At 42.8% G+C, this 25,046-nt stretch overlaps 1 protein-coding gene across 1 annotated transcript in view; it reads right to left on the bottom strand.

Annotated features, from left to right (window-relative positions):
- LOC137525207 (clustered mitochondria protein homolog) overlaps positions 1 to 25,046 on the bottom strand; it is a 139,219-nt gene that overhangs the window by 29,056 nt on the left and 85,117 nt on the right. Inside the window, exons 18-23 of the mRNA XM_068246198.1 lie at positions 24,692 to 24,844; positions 12,500 to 12,562; positions 8,344 to 8,588; positions 7,210 to 7,294; positions 4,612 to 4,765; positions 2,023 to 2,162 (exon numbers count right to left, since the gene is read on the bottom strand). Coding sequence (XP_068102299.1) covers positions 2,023 to 2,162; positions 4,612 to 4,765; positions 7,210 to 7,294; positions 8,344 to 8,588; positions 12,500 to 12,562; positions 24,692 to 24,844 — 840 coding nt within the window. The remainder of the gene's footprint in view (positions 1 to 2,022; positions 2,163 to 4,611; positions 4,766 to 7,209; positions 7,295 to 8,343; positions 8,589 to 12,499; positions 12,563 to 24,691; positions 24,845 to 25,046) is intronic.

Here is a 25,046-nt window from a genome sequence, read left to right as displayed (position 1 = left end):
GTATCCAAATGAGGCTTCCCACGCCGTCCTCTATCCCACGGGGGTCTCGCTGCAGCCCTCCGAACAGCCGGCGACAGAGCCGACTGTAGATTCAATATTTACCTTTGCTGGCTCCAGCGGGGGCGCTGTGGCCGCTTTCGGCACGGAAATAGACGGAAATACCCGATCTCCGTCGGGTCTGCTCTACTGCGCAGGCGCCGGAAACTTGCGCCTGCGCAGTAGAGCAGACCCGACGGCGATCGGGTATTTCCGCCTACTTCGGAGCCGACAGCCGTCAGAGCGCCTGCGCAGGAGCCGGGAAGGTAAATATTGACGTCACCGCTGCACGGAGGGCTGCAGCGAGACCCCTGAGGGATGGAGGACGGCGTGGGAAGCCTCATTAGAATCCGGAGGCTTCCCCCACCCGAGGTGAGTACCCCCCAGGGGACGTTTTGTCGTTACAGTTCCTCTTTAAGAGTAAAGTAGTAGTTGGGGCCCCCTTACAGCTCTGGGCCCTCCTACAGTCGCAGGGACTGGTCCCCTCTAGTTACGCCCCTGGAGGCTTTCCTAGATTTATCAAAGATAACATCTTGATGTATGAGAATAAGACTTAAAGAGGACCCGAGGTGTGTTTGAAGAATGTTATCTGCATACATAGGCTGGATCTGCCTATACAGCCCAGCCTCTTTTGCTATCCCAAACCCCCCTAAGGTCCCCCTGCACTCTGCAATCCCTCATAAATCACAGCCTCGCTGTGCAGGCTGTGTTTACATCTGTAGTGTCAGTCTCGGCTTCTCCCCCGCCTCCTGCATAGCTCCGGTCCCTGGCCCTTCCCTCCAATCAGCAGGGAGGGAAGGGACGCAGGCGGGGACCGGAGTTCTGCAGGAGGCGGGGAGAGCAGCAGACTGACACTATAGGGATAAACACAGCCCGCTCTGACAAGCTGCTTGTCAGCAGCGCTGGCTGTGATTTATGAGGTATTGCAGAGTGCAGGGGGACCTTAGGAGGGTTTGGGATAGCAACAGGGGCTGGGCTGTATAGGCAGATCCAGCCTCTATATGCAGATAATATTCTTCAAACCCACCTCAGGTTCTCTTTAAGTAGTGCAGTCTAAGGATGCACATACATTGTCTTATTAAATCTATATAGAAAAACCTGAGGTTTTCACAAATATGACTGTGGTGATTCAGGACTGGTGTTGGTGTTCGAATTTGGGCTGTTGAAATTAGGAAACCTGAATTCACCCATCATCGCACTTCAGCACACAGACAAGTGGACAGGTTTGGGAGAGTTAACTTATTTGCGCTTCATGTGACTCGCGTGAAGTGCAACGTGAAGCGCAAATAAGCGAACTCCCCCTGGCTCTGTCTACATATCTGGTTGCTGTGGTGATGGGCAAATTCAGGTTTCTGAATGTCAATAACCCAAATTCGAACACCAACACTATTCGAGACAACAGTAAGAGAATGCCTGGGTGACACAGGCATATTGTTTATGTAGGAGTCCAAAGACACTTTAAACAATGTCAGAAGCTTTGGATAAAATGACATAATGGTATGCTACATCATCTTTTCAGACAAAGGGCTTGATTCACAAAGCGGTGCAAAGTGTTTGCACGCCTGTGAAAAGCCCTTTATCACGCCTAAACTCAGTTTTGCGCGCGTAGCGCACCGCGCTGCGCGCGCAGTGTACTGTGCTTCGCGCGCAGCGTCCATTGAGCCCTATGGGACTTTGCGCACGCAGCGCGGTGCGCTACGCGCGCAAAACTTTGCGCGCGGGAGCTTCGCGCGAAGAGCAGCACAAATCGGTGATAACTCAGCTTTGCACGGCTTATCACGCCTAAAGTCTTTTAGGCGTGATAACTGAGTTATCACCGCTTTGTGAATCAGGGCCAAAAACAGCACAACAAGCCGGCAAGTAGCCCTTTTAGGCACAATCCTCCTCTATATAACCAATCACTTTGTTTTTCTGGTTCTAAAGAAAGACCAGCTAGTTAAAATGTGTTGTATAAAACATTTCACCATGGGTGGCTATACTTCTCACCTCAGCAATGTCTCCTAGAAGGAACTTAATTCGAGCAAGAAGACGTAAGCACAGAGCAATTTCTGGATGGACTGCCCCATATACACTGCTGAACTGAATCAGAGCTTCATTTAATAATACCACAGCATCCTTTAGAGCACCTGCAAAGCATGGAGAGAAGCTTGTTCATTCAGATGTTTTGTATGTAATGATTGAAAATACTGCTTCTACAGACTTCAGCTTTTAATGAGTGAAACAAAGACAAAAATACAGAATCAAGAAAACCACACAAGCAACACTTCATGTAGCACAGCTGTGCCCAACCTACAGCCCACGGGCCATTTGTAGCCAGTGAAGCCGACTTTTGTGGCCCGCGGAAGTGGTCCTGAGGAGGAGGATCGGGGATTGTGTCCTACTATGTCATAGTTTTACACAGTGTACTCGCATTCTCCGCCTCGCGTTCTCCGCAGTATCGCTGTGAGAGTTAGAGACCCTCGTCCATTGGTTGCTGCAGGAACCACCCTCCAATAGGAATCAGCTTAATTCCTATTGGAGGGAGGTTCCTGCAGCAACCAATGGGTGAGGGTCTCTAACTATCACAGCGCTACTGCAGAGAACGCGAGACGGAGAACACGAGTATGCTGTGTAAACCTATGACACAATCTCCGATCCTCCTCCTCAGCATGGATTCTTGCTTCGGCTCTCCTCAGTGCTCCGGCTCTCCTCTCCCAGATGCTTTGCTATTGCCCCGGCCTCTCATCTCAAGGGTCATCACACCCTACCAGCTGGTCAAGCTGTAAAAAAAAAAACTTTGCTCCACGCTGACCTTTACCCGCGGCAACTAAATGAGTCCCCAGCTTCTGCTGAATAGTAGGCCACAACTACCCAAAGCACTTGTGCTGGGTGGGGAGATCACCCAGAAATCTCTGCACACACACCCAGGTACCCCAGAAAATGGGCATCAAATGGTGAGTACAACAATTCTCGGTTTGCCGTTTTCTTTCCTTTTCCAACACCATGTTAACTGTTACTAGAGAAATGTTAAAGATTTATATTTAAATTTTATATGTATGTGTTTCGGCCCAAGACATTTATCTTGAAATGAAGTGCGGCCCTCGGGCAAAAAAATGTTGGGCACCACTGATGTAGCACATAGCACTGACTTCTTTTTATTGTTCTAAAAATATAATCAAGACCAGATTTATACTTCTTCTGCCCCTAGGCCAATGTTCTTGTTACTCCCCTTCCATATCCAGGAGCCCCCTTCTCATTTCATGTGTGACATCCATGTACAGGAGTTTCGCGCTTTCATGTACAGCTCTCCTGGGCAGTTGCCCCCTCTTCGATGTGTTACCCCCCTTTTGTAGCCTCCTCTTCTATATGCTGCAGCTCTGTTTCAATGTCCAGCTGCCCAAGCTCCAGGCCCTTGTGGCCAGATATCTGGCCCTGAATGTAACTCATCAGGAAATCAAGGATTCACTGTTAAATCTTGCTGCACATAGACCCAAGATAACTTTTGAAGTTTTGAGTGTTTGAAACACTCAATTATAGAGTCCTTACTGACAGAATGCTATAGCTAGTGACCACCAGACTACTTTCCTGTAAGATGCCACCAGGTCACATTTCTCAGAATAGTGCCACCAGTGGCAGGCAAGACGGGTGAGCTACCGTGAGTTAACAACTCCAAATACTAGCAAATGAAAGCCATATGATGCAGGTTAATGAGGGTGACTGCTTGAGGTGGTCAGGTGGAGGATAAGGCAGGCATAAGTCCGAAGACGTTGTCCATGAAGAGTCTGTCATAAAAACACAGAAATAACTGCCAGCACAAATGAGCCTTACAGGAATTCCAGGAAGTGTCCCACAGTGCATGTGCGTTTACCATTACATGCATAGGCACACATTGGCATGAGCAACTGCATGCTTTGGCACACATAGAAACCTGTGACTGAAAATTGTGCACATGCCCCTGACCAAACAGCCACAAGATAACAGCCAGTGGTACTCAAGCAATTTCATTCTCGTGACCATGGAATAATGTGACAACTTGTTAAGGGGAGGGGGCATTATGACTGCACTTGCAACTGGCAGTCATGATGTTATATTTTAATCTATGTATATATGTTGACAATACATGTACACGGAGCATAGTGGGACCATTCATACCATAGGTGGATGACAGGGGTGGGAGGTTAGGGTATGACCACACATGGGCTAATAGGCAGCCATCTTGTGTCTTTGGACACAATCGCATTACAAAGATTTGGATTAATCGCATTACAAAGTTCTTCCCGATTGTTATTGTTTGCTCCAGAGCCATCTATATCATGTGACTGCTCGACCCCTCTATTCACATAGTTAAAAAAAAAAAATACTGTATCTAGTTTCACTTACAGAAAAGCAACACATTGAAGTAAACCAAAACAAAAAAATCTGCAGCTGTTTTCTTGGAACTATTGAAAGATTTTTCATGCCCTTAACGAATCATTCTGTCTTTCATTAACTAAACTTTCTCTAAACATGAAACGTCATTACAGAAATATTTTTTACTTTGTCAACTGCCAGAGACATCATAGTAGGATGCATATATGCTTAGTAATTGGTCTTTACCCTGCTGGATGGAGACCTGAGCTTTGCTGAACAGCTGGTTTGCCTCCTTGGCCTTAATTATTATGTGCTTGACTACGGGGAACATATTCAGAATATCTTCTTCTGTGAAAGCAGGCTTGTGTCGACTATCAAAGTTATAATCTCTTAGAAGAACCTAAGAGTAAAAAACAAAATAATAATATACATTATTTCAGAGCGTTTAGTTTAACAGAGAAAGGTGGCCATTTCAACTTCATACGCAATCTTAAAGCAAAACTCTGGCCATGCAGCAAATATACCAGATATCAATAAAACTAATGGTCATATGACTGGTTTATCTACCTTTCCAGACCGGTAAGGAGAGGTGAAGCACCCTAGCAGACTCTACCAAATCTCTACAGAGAAGTGTGATTTCACTTCAATATAGCACCAATAGCTGATATGTTTGGATCTCTGAGCTCCCCTGTGTTGTCTACCTCTGCTTCCCTGCATTGCTGCATAATATTCATAACTAGTACAAATCTAAGATAAAAAAAACAGAGAAAATGTTATTTTGGTATCCAAAATGTGCAATTGATAAGGAAAGTTTTCTTTTCACAAAAAGCATCTTCTTTAAATCTATTCCAGTAAACAGTTCAAGAGGCACAGTAGTGACATATAGTAGAATGCAGTAAATTATTCAGGATACCCACTTTTATGAATATGTTCCTGGGTTTCCGCATCAGAAACACTTTCTATATCTATATGTTGGTGTATATTGGTATGTAGCCTCACCCTCCCAGTGATGCTTAGCCTAGGTTCAGGGGCATAGCAATAGGGGTTGCAGAGGTTGCGACCGCATCGGGGCCCTTGGGCCAGAGGGGCCCTAAAGGGTCCTCCCTCAACTACAGTATTAGCTCTCTATTGTTCCTGTGCTCATAATAATCACTTCTATAGATACTTTGAATAGTGGTAATCATTAACAAACTGTTCCCCATCCCCTTCTTGCACCTCTGACACGGTGGTTGTCCTTAGCAGGTTTTGGTGCACCGTATCAATTGTTATGTATAGAGTGCTTGGGGGGCCCCATTGTAAAACCTGCATCGGGCCCACAGCTCCTTAGCTACGCCACTGCCTAGGTTGATTAGATTGGGACCCCTCCCCCCCCCCCCCCCCCGAGCATTCTGGGAGACCAGGTACAGTCACTCACTGAATCAATCAGGAAAAGCCTTTAAAAATAGCATAGAGCTGTTTGTGAAAAATGGTACACAAAGCACATGCAAATCAAATGTATGTAGCATCATGGTGTAGTGGATGGCACTCTTGCCACGCAGCCCTGGGTCCTTGGTTTAATCCCAGCCAGAGCACTATCTGCAAGTTTTTAGGTTTATTCTGGGCACTCCAAATTCCTCCCACATCCCAAAAACATACAGATAAGTTCATTGGCTTCCCCCTAAAATTTGCCTTAGACTACGATACACGTATGATTATGGTAGGCACTAGATTGTGAACTCTATTGAGGGACAATTTGTGACATGACTATGTGTACTCTGTAAAGCGCTGCGGAAGATGCCGATGCTATATAAATAGTAAATAATTAATAACACTCTGAATGCATCTTTAACACAGGAATTTAATTTTAAATGAGATCTTATGCATCAATACATAATATATAATTTTATACATAATATATAATCTTTTGCAGTGTATTCCGAGCTGCATTGTGCTTTTTTTTGTAGCCTGTTTTTTTTTTTCTTCCTGTGTTTGGGACACGTTCTTTCTTGTTTTGAACTTGGTGTGTAGCTGCCTGAGACCAAATGTGATTGTTTCATGCAGGGCCGGGTTTACCATAAGGCACTGTAGATATGTGCCTACAGGCGCCTGATGATGGAAAGGCAGCTTACTCCCCTCCCCTAGCACCTCCCTCCCAATGCAAAGTCCTGAGCATAGGATAAATGAGAGGTTACTCATCCGAGTCTCTGCATTCCACTGACAAGATCACACTTCAGTCAGGAGCACCTCTAGCTACCTAATACTTTGGGACACCTCTAGCTACTTAATACCATGGATAGGACTACATAATAAGGGGCACCTGTAGCTACCTATGATGGGCAAGGGAACTAAGGGAGAAATGACAGCTGGGCCAGCCAGCACACTTGCAGTGCAGTTCGGTGGGGGTTTATAGGTTCACGGAGGGCAAATTCTAGAGTGAGTGACAGGACACCTGTGCATATACATTCCTATGATGTAAATCCGTGCCTGGTTTTGTGTCTGTGTTGCCAGTCATGTGCACAAGCTGTTCCAGATCTCATTCAGCATCCGCATTTCTTGTTTAATGATATGCACAGACTACACAATGTGAGGTAAACCAGGAAAGCAATCTCTTACAGATATCGGAGTGTATATCCAGCTACCACTTTGCACCATATTAGCCATAATAGACAACAAGCATTTTATTTTTAAAAATGTATAATTTATACTTGGTAGATTCAATAGAGAATGAAAGGAGGGTCCCCATTTCCTACAAAGCATTTCACAATGAATAACACAACTGCTAGCCTATGTGAGGAAGCTGCCACATGTACAGAATAAAGCCTGCAGACAGTAACAGGACATTCCTGATGCACGTTCAGACACTACCTGGACTCCAGTCTTTATACAGATCTCCCGGAGGAGAGTGACTTTCTGCAGGCTAAACCTCTCCACCAACTGCTCCACAGAGTCACTGCATGCAGGAAGAGAAGAAGAAACAAAATGATTACAAGTCATTTACTTTTTGTACATATTATTGTGGTATTTTATGAGGATAGTGTATCTCCATATGGAAATCCAATAGCCTGGGTAGCACGGAGGTGTAGTGGATAGCAAGCTCACCTTGCAGCACTGGGTCCCTGGTTTGTATCCCAGCCAGAGCGCTATCTGCAAGGAGTTTGTATGGTCTCCCCTTGTATGAGTGGGTTTCCTCCAGGAACTCCATTTTTTTTTTTTTTTTTTACTATCTATCAACATTTCTCCTTGCCTTCTGTCCCAGAAACATAACAGTAAATTAGAGGTTATCTACCCAAAGTATTGAGAAATCCAAATGTGCTCTTAGCTCAGCATCTCCACGGAGAGGCACTCAATATTGTCCTGAAGAAGCGGTGTTGAGACCGCAAAATGCGTTGCCCAATCTTGTGCTTTTTGAATAAACTATTGAATCACATTTAAGTATTTTTACAGGACATCCGAGGTGAAAATAAACTGATGAGAGAAACAATTGTATCTATCCTCCTCCTCCTAAAAATGACCTTTTTTTTTAGATATTCCACAGTCTAATTTTATATTTAAAATCTAGTTTTTAAGTTTTTACTGTTTCATTGTCAATGCTTGGGCTCCTGTTGTCCATGTCTTTTTTCCTTCCTGTCACCTTACTCTAGAGTATTGGGAAATCCTGTCCCTGCTGTCACTAGAACAGGCGTCCTCCATTACAGTAGAAGCTAAAAGATTTCAGGTTCACTTGAATTTTAGCCTGGGGATAATGATCATAAGGATAGAAAGTGAGGAAAAAGAGTCCAATTGTTATATTAAAAGTATAGAACACCACTATTCTCCAATGTTGCTTATTAACTCTAGTTACTCTCACATTTATTGGCAACAACATTATAATGATTTGTGATATGTGGGGTTTTACTCTGGGCAATACGCTTTTCTTTATGGAATAGTCATAACATTGTTCTAAGAATAAAGACACATTTATTTATTCCATCACCGGGTTCAGTTACTCATAAATCTCACCATGAAAAGGTAAAGTCAAAGCTGTCTTTGGCATTCTGTTGGATTTGCTTCCATAGATGAGATGGGGTCATGCTGGCCCATGCGGTGCTGTCTCCATTTTCCAGTGGACGTATCTTCCTCTTGTTCTTCCGTTTTCGAGAGATCAGTTCATCAGGAGGCAAATGAGCCACAGGGTTGGGGTAAGAACTCAAGAAGCAGTTCAGGAAGTGACTCAATGCAGCTGACAAGGCAGACATCTCTACTCCCTGGCGTAGACAACAATGCTGACAGGTTACATTGTACTCTATGTAAATAATCACACCTACAGCACCTGTACATCTGGAAGCTAGACCTAGCCATGCCTCACAACTGACAACGCACACATAGAACTAAACAGGGAAGAAATATACATAGAGTTGTAATAAATGTTATTCTTCATCCAAAGGGTAAGTATCAGAGATTGGGGAGATCAGAGAGGGATACAGTTAGGGAAGATTAATCCCAGGCTATATGTCAGTGTAAGGGTCACGATGGATAATACTTAGATGAAACTATAATTTTAATTCATTTTGGCTGTGAATCGCGCATGCACCCTGATATTCTTTATAAATCTGCCATGGCCCTCTAGGCTCTTTGTGCCTTACTCTGTAGAACACAACTCCCACATTTGCTGTTCATACCCTTTCCACAGAACAGCACATGTTGCCCAGCTGCACTGTCTGTGGGCTGGTGCATACCAGAGTGGTTCTGGAGAGTTTTTAACCACTTTATTCACCACTACAGTGTATCTACGTCCTCTGTGACTTCATCTAAGCCACGAGTCAGTACATATACGTCTTGTAGCAGAAGCAGTGCTGTGCAGGATTGGGCTTGCTCCTGTGCACATTTCTGGCCCTATCTGATGCAGCACTAATTGGTGAACGGGAATATATGTTTCCCGAGCTTGATTTTTACCATTAAAAATACTTTTATTTTCTCAGTTCATAGTGAAAAATACACTCTGTAGCATTATTTCAGAATCAAATATCTTCACCATAAATTGCGACAGGAACATAACCTAAGTTTTGTGATAAGCGGTAAGAATAGCCAAACAAAACTTGTGTTTTTTATCTACAGTAGCACTATTTATTTTTAAACTGGAATTGGCAAAACTGAGAAATGTGTTTTTTTCAATTTTTTTCCTTGTTTTCATATTAAAATTCATAGAAAACTAAATTGTTCGAGGGAAAAAATGGCATACAATGAAAGTCTAGTTTGTCATGAAGGAAACGATATACATTTCATTTCTGTGTCATAAGTATGGATAAAGCTGCAGTGTGTGGGGGGGTTAAAATTACATACCATTAGCCAGTCCTGCCCCTTCCGTCTGCCGCCGTTAGTCTGCTATAAGTCCCGGTGCCCGGCGACTTGATTGACCCCCCACCCGGACATACTGCGCCCTGTGCGCGCAATATGTCCTCCCCTCTTCACTTCTGGCCGGCGCATAGTGATCGGCTCAGAAGCACGTTCATTCCTCTGCCTCCCCTGCGCTGTGTGCGCGCTCCATTACACTTAGCGTCACATGATTAGCATGTGACGCTAAGTGAAGAGGGGAGGACATACTGCGCGCACAGGGCGCAGTATGTCCGGGTGGGGGGTCAATCAAGTTGCCGGGCACCGGGACTTATAGCAGACTAACGGCGGCAGACGGAAGGGGCAGAATGGCTAATGGTATGTAATTTTAACCCCCCACACACTGCTGCAAACTTTTTTTTCGACTGTGGTATCCTTTAAATAAGGACATAGCTAAACTGTCAAAACTGCTCTGGTCCATAAGTAGAAAACAAGTTCTGGATGCGAAGTGGTTAAAAACGCTAGCAGTTTGAAACTGCTTGGGTAATGTATTTCAATGGGCTGGTGCACACCAGAGAGGTTTGTTTTTTCCACAAACACAGACTCGGGGGCTGCAGCATTTTTTAGATTTCTGAGGCATTTCTGCCTCAATGTTAAAGTATAGGAAAGTGGAAAACTGCTCTGAAAAACACTAGATCAGAGCAGTTTTCCAAGCATTTTTGTTACAGTAGCTGTTCAGTAACAGCTTTACTGTACCAATATATTAAATCTGCTATATAAAAATGCTCCAAAAACGCTAGGCATGTTTAGAAAATCTCTTTAAACATGCCTAGAATCGCTCTGAAAATCTGCTTTAAAAACCTCTAGCGTTTTTCAGATCTGCTAGTGGTTTGTGGTGTGCGCTGGCCCAGAGCCTGTATAGCACTTATTTTCAGGACTTTTTTTTTTCCCACTGTGCATTTTACGATCAGATTGCAATCAGATCCCAAAATGCTAGGTACAGTACACTTTGAACGAATGTTTCCATTAGGCAGGGTACACATTCATGATTGCAAAAACAGAATGTCTTTTTACATTCGGTTTGTTCACGTTAATATTTGCGTTTGTATGTGAATTTTCATGTACTTTATTTTTACCACAAACTGTCACCCGGGAGATCATGTCACTATCCCTGCGACAGTAATAAAAACTGTGTACTGGCCATGGGAGTGCGATCAAGAGAGGCCCACATCGCGCATGCGCAAAATTCCCACAATCCTACTGGGGTCAGCAATCTTACATAGGGGACAGCGACAACCTGGAGGGCAGTGGAGCTGCAGAGCTTGACCTGATAAGACTTCTAGGGGCAGGGTCTAAAAATATAATCAGCAGATTAACACAGAGAGCAAGGAACCTTCACCACCTCATGGGTGCAGTATTTAGTCAGCTACACTGGCTAACACTGCACTTCTTATTTTTCTTGTGCTCTTGTCTGTAGGATTGGAGAGGCCATAGCAAGTATTTATTTCCACAGAATAAGAGAATAAGCATACATACACATACTATGGGGTTGATTCTACAACTACAATAACATTGCCATGAGCACACAGCTATTTACTGATTTTACCCAATGTAACACAGGTTGCATGCACAACTCAGCTCGCTTTATGTATTTAACATGCACATTTCTAGTATAACACATGTTAGGCAAATGGCGTAACACATATTATGGAGGCAGGCAACATGCATGTTGTGTACATAACGCAAGTTGTGCTATAAGGATAGCACACACTTTGTTGCTTTCATAAACTGGTAATTAAGGGAAATTTTGGTGCCCGATAAAATAGTGGGTGCTGGGGCCGCCCGCTATGCAAACTGTCACTGTAAGTAGCGGGAGCAAACACCCGCTATTTGTAGCCACAGTTTGCATGGCTTGTGGCCGTGGCACTCGATATTTTATTAGGCACCCAAATTTCCCTTAAAGAGAATCTGAGCCGAAGTGTGTGTTTAGAAAGAGATACCTCGCTAAAGAGAGGGAAGCCTCAGGATCCTATTGGTTCGGTTACTCTTTAATTACCAGTTTACAAACTTTTAACTTTATCCACTATGCTTTAATGTAACTAACAGATATGCAATAACATATCTATAAGTGGGACACCCTCACCATGACTGATCTCTCACTGACGCGCTAAGTATCTCTGAACACTCCTGTGTTGAATTAGTCCACTATATGATCAGTCGCATGCCAGTCAGATGATTCATTAGAGCGCACCCCCAGACTCAGGAGATAGGGACGCGAGCCTGTGTTGTGAAGCTGCAGCAGGTAGTCCACTTTTCTCTCTGTCCGTCCACTCTTATCTTCCTCCCCACTGTTCATTGGCACAGTGGCACTGGATGCTTCAGCATCTGCCATCACTAAGCTTGCTTTAAACCAGCTGTCTTGCAGTTGTCGGGTGTCACCATAGCCATGCTACTGTGCACGTTCGCAGAGTTAAAGGTGGAGCAGAGTGGCACCAGTTTTCTATTGGCTCTGTGATGGGGGTGTAAGAGGTGGTGCGGGGTGGCATCGACTTCCTCACTATTGGCCCCAAGGGAAGGGGGGGGGGGTGTCAAAGGCAGAGCAGGGCAGCAATGATGGGATGGGCTGAGACTGGGGATAACAGTGAGTGTTACAAGCAGCAGGTTGATCAGCAATAATGAATATGTGCGCTCTTAAGTGCTAATTGTGCTCCAGGCTGTGGCCAGTAGTGCCTTTGCCTAAAAATAGCCCTACACTATCCAGCTGTGCTACAAACAGCATTTTTCTAAAATTCACAAAGTGATAGGTTAAGTTGATTAAGCTGGTTATGTTTCTTCTTGCACGTACCTGCAAGTAACGCCTCAGGATAGCTTTTGCAGATCTTGTGACAATTTCCACTATAACAAGCCTCTGTCAGAGAAAAGAAATGAATGATTAGAATTTCACAAGTGATGATTTATGACAGCGTACAAATGCTACTGTTACAACAAAATCTTATCAGTAGATCCATAACTTATCTCAATTTACTGTACTTTACTCCCGATCTTATTCTGAAGTTTCCTTCAGGCACTCTGGTTTCCTCCCACATCCCAAAAACATACAGTTAAGTTACCATAATTGACTTCTCCCTAAGTTGACTGTTGACTATAGTAGGGATTAGATTGTGAGCCCCTCTGAGGGACAGTTAGTGATACAACTTTAGATGCTTTGTAAAAGCACTGAGGAAGAAGTTGGCACTTTGTAAATACTAAATAATAATAATGTTCATGTAATTATGAAAATGTTACTCCACACAATCCTCTACAAGATATCTATAGCAGAATGTTTGCAAACTTAATTTCAAATTCCAACTAGAGTTGCTGCTTGGATCCAGGTAAAACTGAAATTCTCCCTGAACATTGGCTAGAAAACAATCAATCCAGATGCTATCGTTCATGGGACAGATTTGGCAAGCTTGCCTGGGAGCTACTATAAGCTCAGTTCCCATGTACAAAGGCTGCCAAAACCCTGTCTAGGGCCACAGCTACCCCTCCAAATCAGTCCCCCTATGTTCAATGGCTGGAAGACTGACAAAGGCCTGTATGGGGTCTTCTGTGGGGTCTGCTGCATTTCAAAGGCTTGCTCATCACTAATTCTCACTTTATTCTGCTTACAGAATTATAAGACAGACCTTATCTGTAGTGCCATAACAACGTGCAACCTTTTTCACCAGAAAAAAAGTACCTAAAACTTACCACCGACCCAGAAAGGGAAAGTCATACCAGAGCCAGCAGTTGCTGATCAATTCGGTGGCAGTTGTATAAGGAAGTGAGCCTCAAAGTCTAATGTAGATTTGACGATATACTCTACATATAGTCCTATATATCCTACAGCTACCGTCTATTCCCAGCATAAGAGAAGATCCAAGCAGCTCGGAGTTACCCAGAACCACTAGGAAAGTATAGGGGACTAAAAGTGCCCGAAAAGCCCTCCTACTAAAAAGCAATGCTCAGTGTAATTTGCCTTCTTAAAACAGAAGGTATTAAACTGAATTATTGCAAATGCTTTGTGTTTTAAGAAGGAACATTACACTGAGCATCACATTTTAGTAGGATGGCAGTTTTGTTCTCTTTAAGTCCCCTATAATTTTCTAGTGGCTTTGAGTTACTGGGTTACCCCAAGCTGCTTAGGTATTCTGTTGTACTGGTCCAAGCCCTATCCCATAGAGCCATATTAATCCCTGCCATGCACTGATGAGGACCAAATGTCCCAAACAGACTGTCTGCACTTTGAGTTGATGTGACTCTGTAAAATGTATAAGCTATAGGCTTGCTATACACCAGCGGTTCTAGATGTTAGCCTGTTAACACATCTTAAAAAAAAGTTGGGACAGAGCAACAAAGACTGGAAAAGGTGTGCAATGAAAAACAAAAACACTAAGAACATTTCCCAATAAAGTTAAGTGGCATCATGTTAGTAATATAAGTAGGCTCAAAAAGAGCAGCTCGGGGAAGCTGTGTCTCTCAGAAATAAATATGAAGAGGGGTACACCACTCCGTGAAATACCACCAGGGCAAAGAGTGTGGCAATTAAGAATAATATTCCACAAAATGAAAATTGCAGATAAATTGGTGACTTTATCATTAACAATACCTATTCACAGAATCTGGAGAAATGTTTGAATGCAAGGGACAAGGTCAAAAGCGAATGTTGGATTGATGTGATCTTTGCTGTGCTCTTTTGGTGCACTGGCAGTGATGCATTAGATATAGTGGGTCACTACATGAGCTCAGGAACACTTCTGAAAACCATTGATTATGAACACAGTTCATTGATGAATCCAACAATGCAAGGTCAAATTCTTCCATGCAAATTTAAACATGATCCAGAAACACTGCTGCCTTCCCTGAGTCCAAACTTGTTTATGATAGGCTGAGTCAAAGTAGAAATCTGTTCGGTATTCTGAGGAATTAAAATGTTAAAACTTTTTGGAAATCATAGTTTCCTCCTCCAGGTTAAAGAGCAAAGGGACCAGCTAGCTTCATACCAGTTCAAATGTCATACTCTGTGATGGTACAGGAGTGCTCTAGTGCATTTTGCATGGGAAGCATGCACATCTGGCAGGGCACCATTAATAATGTGCAATATATACGGGTTTCAAAGAAGCATATGCTGCCATCTTGATAATGTCTTTTCAGGGAAGGCCTTGATTAGTTCAACAGTACAATGCTTAACTGCATTCCTGCACACATCTGCATATATTATAACAGTGTGGCTGTGTAGTAAAAAGAGTCTGGATGCTAAGCTGGCTTGCCTGCAGTCTGGATCCGTCACCCATTGAAATAATTTAGTACATTATGAAACAAAGGACTCAACAAAGGAAACTCCAAAATGTTGAGCATATGTTTGCTGTATGTAAAGAGCAGGCTATGCACCACAGTGATAAAAACATGCCTCTGTACCAACATTTCTGAAAAGTGTTGCTGGTATAATGTTTAAAAGGTACTATGTATTTGTCATAAAACAATAATATTCTGCAGCTTCACTATTTGCTTTGTTGTTTTATACAATTTTTAACAGGAATTATATGACTTGCAAATAATTCTGTTTTTATTTATATTTTACACATTTTACAAATTTACACATTGTCACATTTTTTGGGGAAATAGAGTGATGCTTCTGCAGCATGATTTGTATGTAACTGTGTCTCCCAGATGCTGGCTATCCCAGTAGATCTGCGGGTCAAAAAAATTGTTATTGACTTATACATAGGAAACAACCAAACTGCTGGTTATAATTTTATATATAGTTAAGTAAAAATATCTAATCATTAAACTAATCATTAAACTAATACCTGATCTAGTATAGCAGTACTAATTCTATTACTTGATATCAAAAGTGAAGGGGTAGGTGTCAACCTGGAAAATGGGAGGACTTAACCTCCCCACAGAGATTCCAGGGACTCCTCCCTATGATGTATATAGCACAGCTATCTAAAAAAAACAAAAAAAAAACTTCAAATATATTGTCTGGGTACAGTTTAATCGATATTCTATATATCCAACAGAAAACATAATTTATAATTACAGCCATTAAATACATAATACACATTTGAATCAGTGGTAACTCTTGTCCCTTATCTCAATATACCAAGACAACCATATTTCACATAAAAATGTAAATTTATAAGTTATTAGGTGACTTTTTCCGCATTGACTGTTTAAATCTATCCAAAATCCGCAAACTATGCGTTCTCCCGCATTTTTAGATGTAGTCAGTACTTTAACTACAATTCTGCAAGATTTATACGGATTTCCGCGTTTGTTCCTACGGAACTCCGCTATAAATATCCGGAAATCCGAAAATCAGGAGTCTTTTCGAAAATAATGCGGAAAGCTTTATGTATATACTTTAACTAATAAACCTGTTCAAAAATTCTTATTTGATTTTAATTTGATATCTGTCACTGCTGATATAAACTACTGTATTTAACTCATAACAAAAAGCTATTTATAAAAAGCTGTATATGTATAACTTTGACATGTTATTTAATACATTTTATCTGAAATGTTGTAAAAATTCCTTTTGAAAAAATTTCCAATAAAAAACATTGAAACCGGACTTATACATAGGAAGAGTGTAATGCCTGGGACACACATCCAATTTTGATTAGCCAATGACTGGACAATTTTACTGCTTCCATGCAGTGTGAAAGCTTAACTACACAATTTTTTCCACAGAATTAAAAATCTGTTGGCTCTCACACTACATGGAGGTGCTAAATTTGGCCAATAAAAATTGGATGTGCGTTCCAGTCTTTAGACAAATATAATTATTCAGCAAATAACACCTCAGTTATCATTGTGTGTTTCATAACTGGTAAGATATTTGTATCTTTAAAATCGGATATTAAATGTATTGATAAGCAAATAAATTATCCAAAAAAATCCCTCTGCCTAGGGAAAGAATCAAACTGAGCCTATCAAATCAGCAACTGTCAATCAGTTACCTAAGAAATCCCCTTTGTTTACATCCGTACAGCGCTGCTATCTAGTGCAGAGCTGTACAAGGGACACTCCGCTGTCCCTCAGAGTGGCAGGGGATCAAAGCCCTCTCATAGGCTGATGCCTATGAGAGGCGGTGAAGAGGACGGATCGCCGCCCTAATCAAATTAGGATGGAGCAGGGGGGTGGGAAGGAGGGGCAGGGGGTGGGAAGGAGAGGGAGGGGGTGGGAGGGAAACTCATGCACTGTAAGCCTGATAAAAAAAAACACAGGATCGCAGGAGCGATCAGAAACCTCTAAAATAATGTCCTGTAAAGAACAATAAAAGGAGGTTAGATTCATTTGTGTGCTTAGTTGTAGGGCTGTGCAGCAACCTGACAAAGCTGCACAGCCAAGTGTTGTGAAAAATGGCCTGGTCACTAGAGGGGTGTAAGCCTGTGGTTCTGAAGTGGTTAAGTAGCCAGAAGCCAATTTATTGACATCCTTGGGTAAGGGGAGATTTGTATGTTAAGGGGCCCATACATCTAACGATTTTCCCGCCAATATGTGAAATCGTTGCGCAAACGCTGACCGAACGATCGATTTCCGTCCGAAATCGATCGTTCCCGTCGATCCGTCCGTGCGGAAAATTTCGCTCGATCGACGGCGGGTCGGGAGTGCATTGATAGCGGCGTTTGAATGTACGACGACCGACACTAGAGGCAATAGATTACCTGTTCCGCCGGCGCATGTCCCCGCTCTCTCCGCTGTCCCGTCTCCGTTGGGTTCCGGCAGGCTTCACTTCTTCCTGTCCCGACAGGAAGTTTAAACAGGAGAGCGCCCTCTACTGTTTAAAATTCCCTGGACAGGAAATGAAGTGAAGCTGGAGCCCTGGAGCCGAGCACGGAGAAGAGACAGCGGAGACCGGGGGACTCGCGCCGGCCAGATCAGGTAATGTATGCAGGTGGGGCGGCGGCAGCTTCACAGATGGTGATCGGTTTCATAGTGAAATCGATTCACAATCTGTTTGCAGTAAAGGCAGCCATACGATCCCTCTCTGATCAGATTCGATCAGAGAGGAATCTATCTGTTGGTTGATCTAATGGCAAATCGACCAGTGTATGGCCACCTTTAGAAAACTATGATGACAAATCCCAGGAAAACTTGGTATTTCGACATGTACTATCCTCTACCTGTTCACACATCCAACTAGAGCAAAAGATCAGAGCTAGACTAGGAGTTTAAACAGAGCACTACATTATCCCTAAATCTTGGTTATAAACCCCTGGCTTAGGTTTATGTATATGCAATTTTCTTCTCTATATTCAATGATGACATCAAGAGTCTGTCGTTAGCAAATAATGCTTAGACCTTGGTTTGTTATGTCTGTTCCTTATGTTCTATATGTTTAGGTTAAAGGTTATTACTTATAGCCATTTCTCTTTTTGGAAACCAACTACAAGTCAAATCAGACGATATACCTCCACTGGCGGGTGGCCTTATGGCCATCTGGTCCCGCCGGTTTTAGTAATTGGGCTCACCCCCCTTTATGACTACCCTAAGGCCTGGAACCCACTGAAAACCGCAAACGCAAAACGCAACCGCTAGCATTTTGTCTGAGCGGTTTGCAAGCGGATTCATGCGCGTTTTTGGTCGTGTTTTGCAACATTGTATTTTTTTCCCCAGCGGGTGCCTAGCGTTTTGCGTTTTGCGTTTTTATCCTGATTGGTCCTGTGAATTATTTTTCATTTTGTTACAGTGTGCTGAACCGCAAAACGCTAGCAAAACCGCTCAGTTTAGGTTTTGCTGAGCGTTTCCGCTAGCGTTTCAATACTTTTTTTTTTTTTAAACAGCCTTTATTAAACCGTATAATATATATATACCAACATTTCTGTATTTGAATACAAACAAAAACAAAAATAGTGCAGCAGTACTATGTATCACAAACGAATTACAATAAAGGTGAGCATAACCTTAAAGTAGCAGCCTCGACCATGCCCCTTAGGAGCCACCTGAAAATAACCTATCTTGAATTAATGAAATGTCCGGAAGACCTGGAGTATCTAACCACCCAGCCCAAATTAAGTCAAATTTCCCAGAAGCTTTTCTATGCTGATAGATAACTTTCTCCAACTTGAGGTAGGAATTAACTTGTTTTATCCAATCTTCCACTTTTGGTGGATTCGAGCTTTTCCACTGCATAAGAATTAACTTTCTAGCCTGAAATAATAGGCGCAGAATCATTATTTGTACTTTTTCTTGTACTTTCAGATCCAGGGATGATCCCAGAACACATAGTGTTATAGATCTAGTTATTTTTTGTTTAGCAACAGCATCTATGATGTCCATAACTTCCCCCCAATATCTATGCAGCTTTGGACACCGCCAAATCATATGGACCAGATCTCCATGCTCTCTGCAACACCTGGGGCAAATTGGATCTTCTCCACACTTCATAGAGTAGAGTCTCTTAGGAGTTAGTAAATTCCTGTGCAGAATATTTAATTGGGACAGTTTTTGAGAGGCGTTGGTAGATACCAGAGGAACATTTTGAAGGATATTAACCCATTCCTCCTCCGTTAGATCGCCCACATCTTCAAGCCATTTATTGAAACATTTAAGGGGGAACTTTTTCAAAAACTGTCTCAGTATCATAGTATACGATACTGAGATGAACCCAGAACGCCCCTTATACTGGCTTACTAAATTAAAAAGGGGCGCTGGTTGCAAACGTAACGAGTGCGTCACCCGCTGACTATCGACTGCATGTTTTAATTGCATATATTGGAAGCTCAGTAAAGTAGTGAGGGGTCTCTTCAAAATAACCTGAATATCAACCAACGGTTTCACATGCTCATTTTTAGTCAGTACCTGATTTAATGTTAGAATTCCCTCTTTGGACCAGTTTTTCAAAAACTCCAAGTTCGCTAAATCCTGGAGACGATTTCGGGCATATAACGGGGTATAGGTAGTAATCCCCTGAATATCCTGCATTGAACGAACCCTGTCCCAGATTTTTTGCATGAGTAGAAGAGTATATTCCTTTCTGTTTTTTAATCCGTCAATCCCAGCTTCTAAGGCAGCATAAATTGAATTAGACCCCAGCACTTTATTAAGCAGCCACCTGCTAGAGTCCATCAATTGACTGTCCTCCCAGCCTACCAGGTGTTGCATTTGCGAGGCTAAAAAATACACCCACGGGTTTGGAACTGCCAGCCCTCCCTCTTCCTTAGCGTATTGTAAATGTTGCAACTTAATTTTCACTCTACCTTGCCCCCAGATAAAATACCTAAATATTTTATCAATGGTTTTGAACAACTTGAGACAGAGCCATACTGGTGCATTATGCAGAAGATATAGCAATTGAGGCATGGTAACCATTTTCAGCAGATTAATTCGGGCGACCGGGGTCAGTAATAGCTTGGACCAGGTTTTGAGCTTTTGACGTATTTTGACTATCAGTGGAGAAATATTAAGGGTTTCATACTCAGCTGCATCGTTAGATATTACTACTCCCAGGTATTTAAAAGTGTTAACTTTTTGAATCTGGTCACAGCATCTTGGCAGAGAAGAGTCAGCCTTGTCTAGAAGTAGTATGGAGGATTTATCCCAATTTATGATAAGACCTGAGTATCTACCAAAATCCGTCAAAGAATACATAACATTTTCTAGGGACTCATTAGTATCTTGTAAAAAAAGCAGCGTGTCATCCGCATACAACGCGACTTTCTCTTCCACCTCCCCATATTTAAAACCCTTTATTAATCGATTAGACCTAATTACCTCCGCAAGTGGCTCAATGGCAATTGCAAAGAGCAGAGGGGAGAGTGGGCATCCCTGCCTGGTGCCTCTCCCTAAAGCAAAGCTCGGGGACGTTGAGTCGTTCACTCTAAGTTTTGCTGTGGGAGCATTATAAATTGTTTTTACCCATTGTAAGAAGGACGGGCCAAATCGCATCGCCTTTAGCACGGCATATAAATACTGCCATTCCACACTGTCGAAGGCCTTGGCGATATCAAGTGATAGAACAGCCCTATCACCTATATTGTCTGCCTGCAGTTGAATATTCAGGAAAGCTCTCTTAATATTAATAGCTGTGGATTTAGATGGTATAAAACCCGATTGATCCGGCTTAATTATAGATGTTATTACTTTCGCTAATCTATTCGCCAAGACCTTCGACAGTATCTTAACATCGGCCGTTAAGAGAGATATCGGTCTATATGAGTCTGCCTTAAGGGCATCCTTCCCTGGCTTTGGGATCAAAATAATAGTTGCTTCGGACATGGATCTTGGCAAAGCCCCCTTATGAAATGATTCATTCAGTACCTCTAATAAATGTGGTAATATTGACTCAGATTAGCGCTTATACACTTCGATTGGAAGGCCGTCACACCCCGGGGCTTTATTGCCAGGGAACGAACTGACCGCAATTTCAAGTTCCTCGAGCATAATGGGTGCATCCAGCATAGCTCTGTCTTTATCATTAAGGTTGAGCAGGGGAATGGAATTCAGATATCCCGTTAGTTCCTCTGGGGTGTAATTTACTTTAGACGAGTATAAGTCAATATAAAACCTCTGAAGCTCCTTCACAATACCCAGCCTATCAGAAATTAATTCCCCTTTAGACGTTGTTAAGGCACTAATATGACCTAGCGGGGTTTGGGCTTTTGTTATTACAGAAAGTAAATGACCTGTTTGATCCCCATTTTCAAAAAACGCCTGCTTCAAGAACAGCCTTTTGTGGTTAGCTTTAGCAATTAAGAACTCCCTCAATAGGTCCTGCGCTTGGATCCAGGAGGCCCTTTTTGCATCAGTGGGATCCGCCACGTAGGCAATCTCCAAATCCATCACCTCTCTAGTCAATTGGGCATGTCTCTCTCTGGTTTTAGATCTTATTTTATTAACTTCCCTCAGAAATATTCCCCTAAGGAAGGCTTTAAATGCTTCCCAAGTAATACAGTGCTTTGTGGGATCATTATTATATTCAAAAAACATATTAATATCTTGTATAATTTCCCTGTGTGTGTTAATCAACGTAAGCCAGAAGGGGTTTAGTTTCCAGGGAAGTCTTGGCTTAATTATCTTTAAGGGGTTATTAAAATTGACCCTTAGAGGGGAGTGGTCAGAGAGTGATCTTACCAAGTATTCTACTTGATCAATTAGAGGTAACAGAGCTTGATTTCCTATTGCAAGATCAATTCTAGAGAGAGACATGTGGGTTCTACTAAAGCAAGAGTATATATAATCATTTGGATGTGTACATCGCCAAATATCCACTAATGCCAGCTCCTCCAAAAGCCTAGCTAAAGGGGAGGGCTGGCTGATCAGGGCTCTTGATCTGAGTCTATCATATTTTGGGTCTAAGTACATATTAAAATCCCCAATCAATAGGATTGGGAGGTGCAATTTACCTTGTAGTCGTTCAATTATTGGTGACAAGCAGGAAGGTGAGAACGGGGGGGGGGGGGGGGGATGTAGATAGCTACTAGTATACATTCAAGTGAGTTAAAGTGCCCATGTACAATTACATATCTCCCTTCTGGATCTATATGGGATTTAATCGACTGAAATTGAATTTTGGCATCTATAAGAATGGACACTCCCCTGGAGTAAGATGTATGAGTAGAGTGAAAAGTGTTAGAGAGCCATCTCTTTGCTAGCCAGCTCTGGTTGTTACGGGTTAGGTGTGTCTCCTGGAGACAAATAACTGCCGGGCCTAATTTCTGTAGAGAGGTTAGTATAGCTTGACGTTTGACAGGGTCTGCTAAACCTCTCACGTTCCAGCTTATCACCGAAAAGTCCGCCATGGGTTTGTCTAATGCACTATAAATGGAAACATGGCATGGTCACGCTGCTTTTTAACCAAGTAATTCCTGCTGCACTTTAACATAAAAAGAATAAAGAAATAATTATAATCAAAGCCCAATGTGAAAGATTGGGACCTCATTCTGTCTTTACAAACTAGGGTAAAGCTTAACGATCCTTTCAGAAACAATTGTTTGTTTGTTTACAGTCAACCAGTAACCTGTTTTTTTGGGGACTGAAGCTAAACATTACCTCAGCTCCCCACCTAATATCAATAATATAGTAATTACAGAATCAAATTAAAGTGACCCTTTGTATGCAAAATACGATGAAAATATAAGTAAGTAATATAATGTATAGTGTAAATCTCCGTAAGGGAGAGCTCTCAAAGAGAATAAAGGGGGAGCAGTCTAATAATCAGATGCCGAAGAGGGGGAAATCTCCAAACTACCCATCCTCAGCTTGGTTTAGGTTATGTGGCCCAAAACAAAGTGGGCAAAGGGATCTGAAGCCGTCTACTCATTGTCAGCTTGCATCTTCCGGGTAATGTGTTGTTCGTTATCATCCAGCCATTCCGTTGCTTCTTTTGGGGTAAGGAAGAAGTGAGTTTTATTCTGCGCAATGACCTTTAATTTGTATGGATACAGCATGGCATATTGGAGGTTTAATTTTTGTAGGCGTTTTTTCACTTCATAGAACTTGGCCCTTTGCTTTTGGACTTCCGCCGAAAAATCCGGATAGAATGAGATTTTATGGTCTTCAAATTGAATGTTTCCTTTAAGCCTTGCTTGCCTTAGAATCACCTCTCTGTCTTGATAATGCAGAAGTTTTGCCAGAAACGGTCTGGGGGGTGCGCCCGGTTTAGGGGGTTTAGCTGGAACACGATGCGCCCTTTCAATGGCGTATAGCTTAGAAAAGGAATCTGCACCGAATACTTCAAGCAGCCATTTTTCTATGAAAGCAGTAGGATCCGCATTCTCTATCTTCTCAGGCAGGCCTACAATACGTACATTGTTCCTGCGCAATCTATTCTCAATGTCATCCGATTTATCAGTATTAGCAATGGAGTGTTTAATCACTCTCTTTAGATCTCTGGTCACTGGTCCCACAGTGTCCTCAATATCACTCACGCGCTTTTCTAGTTCAGTGGTCCTTTCCCTGATTTTAGAGACATCCTGTCTTAAAAGCATCAGCTCTTCTTTTATGCTACCGGTCTGCTGTGATAGCGTGACAATGGCCGCATTGCATGTGTGAATAGCTGCAAGAATCTCACCTAGTGAGGGTTCTTTTTGTCCTCCTTCCAGGTCTGGATCGTTGGATTGCATGGGGTCACCACCCGCAGCAGGTACTACAGCTGCATCGGCTGTTTCCCACTCTCCATCTGCGGCAATGGCGTTAGGATCATCCAGCTCCTCCTGTTCTTCCTCCCTTTCACCCCAGTCCGGCTTATGCTGCTCATTTTCCGCAACCTCTTTTCCCCGGACAGACTGAGTCCTTGTGGGCGAATTTCTCGAGTCGGGCTGCTACCTCCTCAGACTGGGTGCCCGTCTTACGAGAGCGCGTGAGTCTCGAGTCGGCGCCATCTTGTCTTCGTGGCGCTTCCCCCAGGCCTCTCTCTTCTTTGTTCTCCCCCTTCGGCATGGCTGCTTATTTGTGGACTGGACACTGCTCCTGTGTGGTCTGAGGTGTCAGCTCTCCTCCGGTGTCCTTACAGCACTGGTGGCAGACACGGATCCAAGTATCAGGGTCACTTTATGCAGGATCAAAACGGGAGCTCTGTGAGACGCGTGCACTCACATTGCCGGCCGGCCACGCCCCCCGCGGTTCAATACTTTACATTGAAGCGCTAACGCTCCCAAAATGCTGCATGTCCTGCGTTTGCGTTTCTGAGAAACGCAAACGCTCCTGTGGAAGTTGCCCCATCCATTAACATTAGCCCAGCGTTTTGGCAAACTGCTAGCGTATCGCAGTGCTGCCAAAACGCTGCCAAAAGCGCTCCTGTGGGTTCCAGCCCTTAGGGTTGTGTAAATGTCAGATAAGGGGCTCTCCTCCTGATTAATGACTTGTCCTGTTAAGTATAATGAGGTTACCTCTCTTTCATTGTTCCGCATTTGTACAATGAGCTGTGTATCCCAATAATTTGTAGTGAACTGCCTATCTTACCTGTTACAATTTCCAATAAAAAAAACTTTGTATAACGAAAAAAAAAAAGAAAACTATGATGAAGTCCTGCTAAACATCTACTGTGACGGCATAGATTTGTGCTTACATAAAGATGATCCAGAGCCGAACGTGCTTCCACTTTATCAATCATTTCTGCAATGCTTCCCAAGTATCGCATGTTAATCCCATGAAGGTGAACAGCCTCTGTCAGGGTTTTGCCATCCAAAGGAATGATGATGTGATTCAGACACGCTTTGATCTGGTAAGTAGAATGCAAGTTATTACATGGTTACAATCTTATTGCAACGCAGCGTGCACAGTGTGAAAGAATCCTAACACAAATGAACAAGTACTGTCACTGCCCAGCAGCAGACAAAAGTATCATGAGGGATCATTTTGGCCCACAAAAACTGCTTGCATACAGTATCTCACAAAATTGAGTACTCTTCTCACATCTTTGT

This window comes from Hyperolius riggenbachi, chromosome 1, assembly GCF_040937935.1.
Source record: "Hyperolius riggenbachi isolate aHypRig1 chromosome 1, aHypRig1.pri, whole genome shotgun sequence".
Taxonomy (NCBI): domain Eukaryota; kingdom Metazoa; phylum Chordata; class Amphibia; order Anura; family Hyperoliidae; genus Hyperolius; species Hyperolius riggenbachi.
This window is presented reverse-complemented; position numbering and strand designations above follow the sequence as displayed.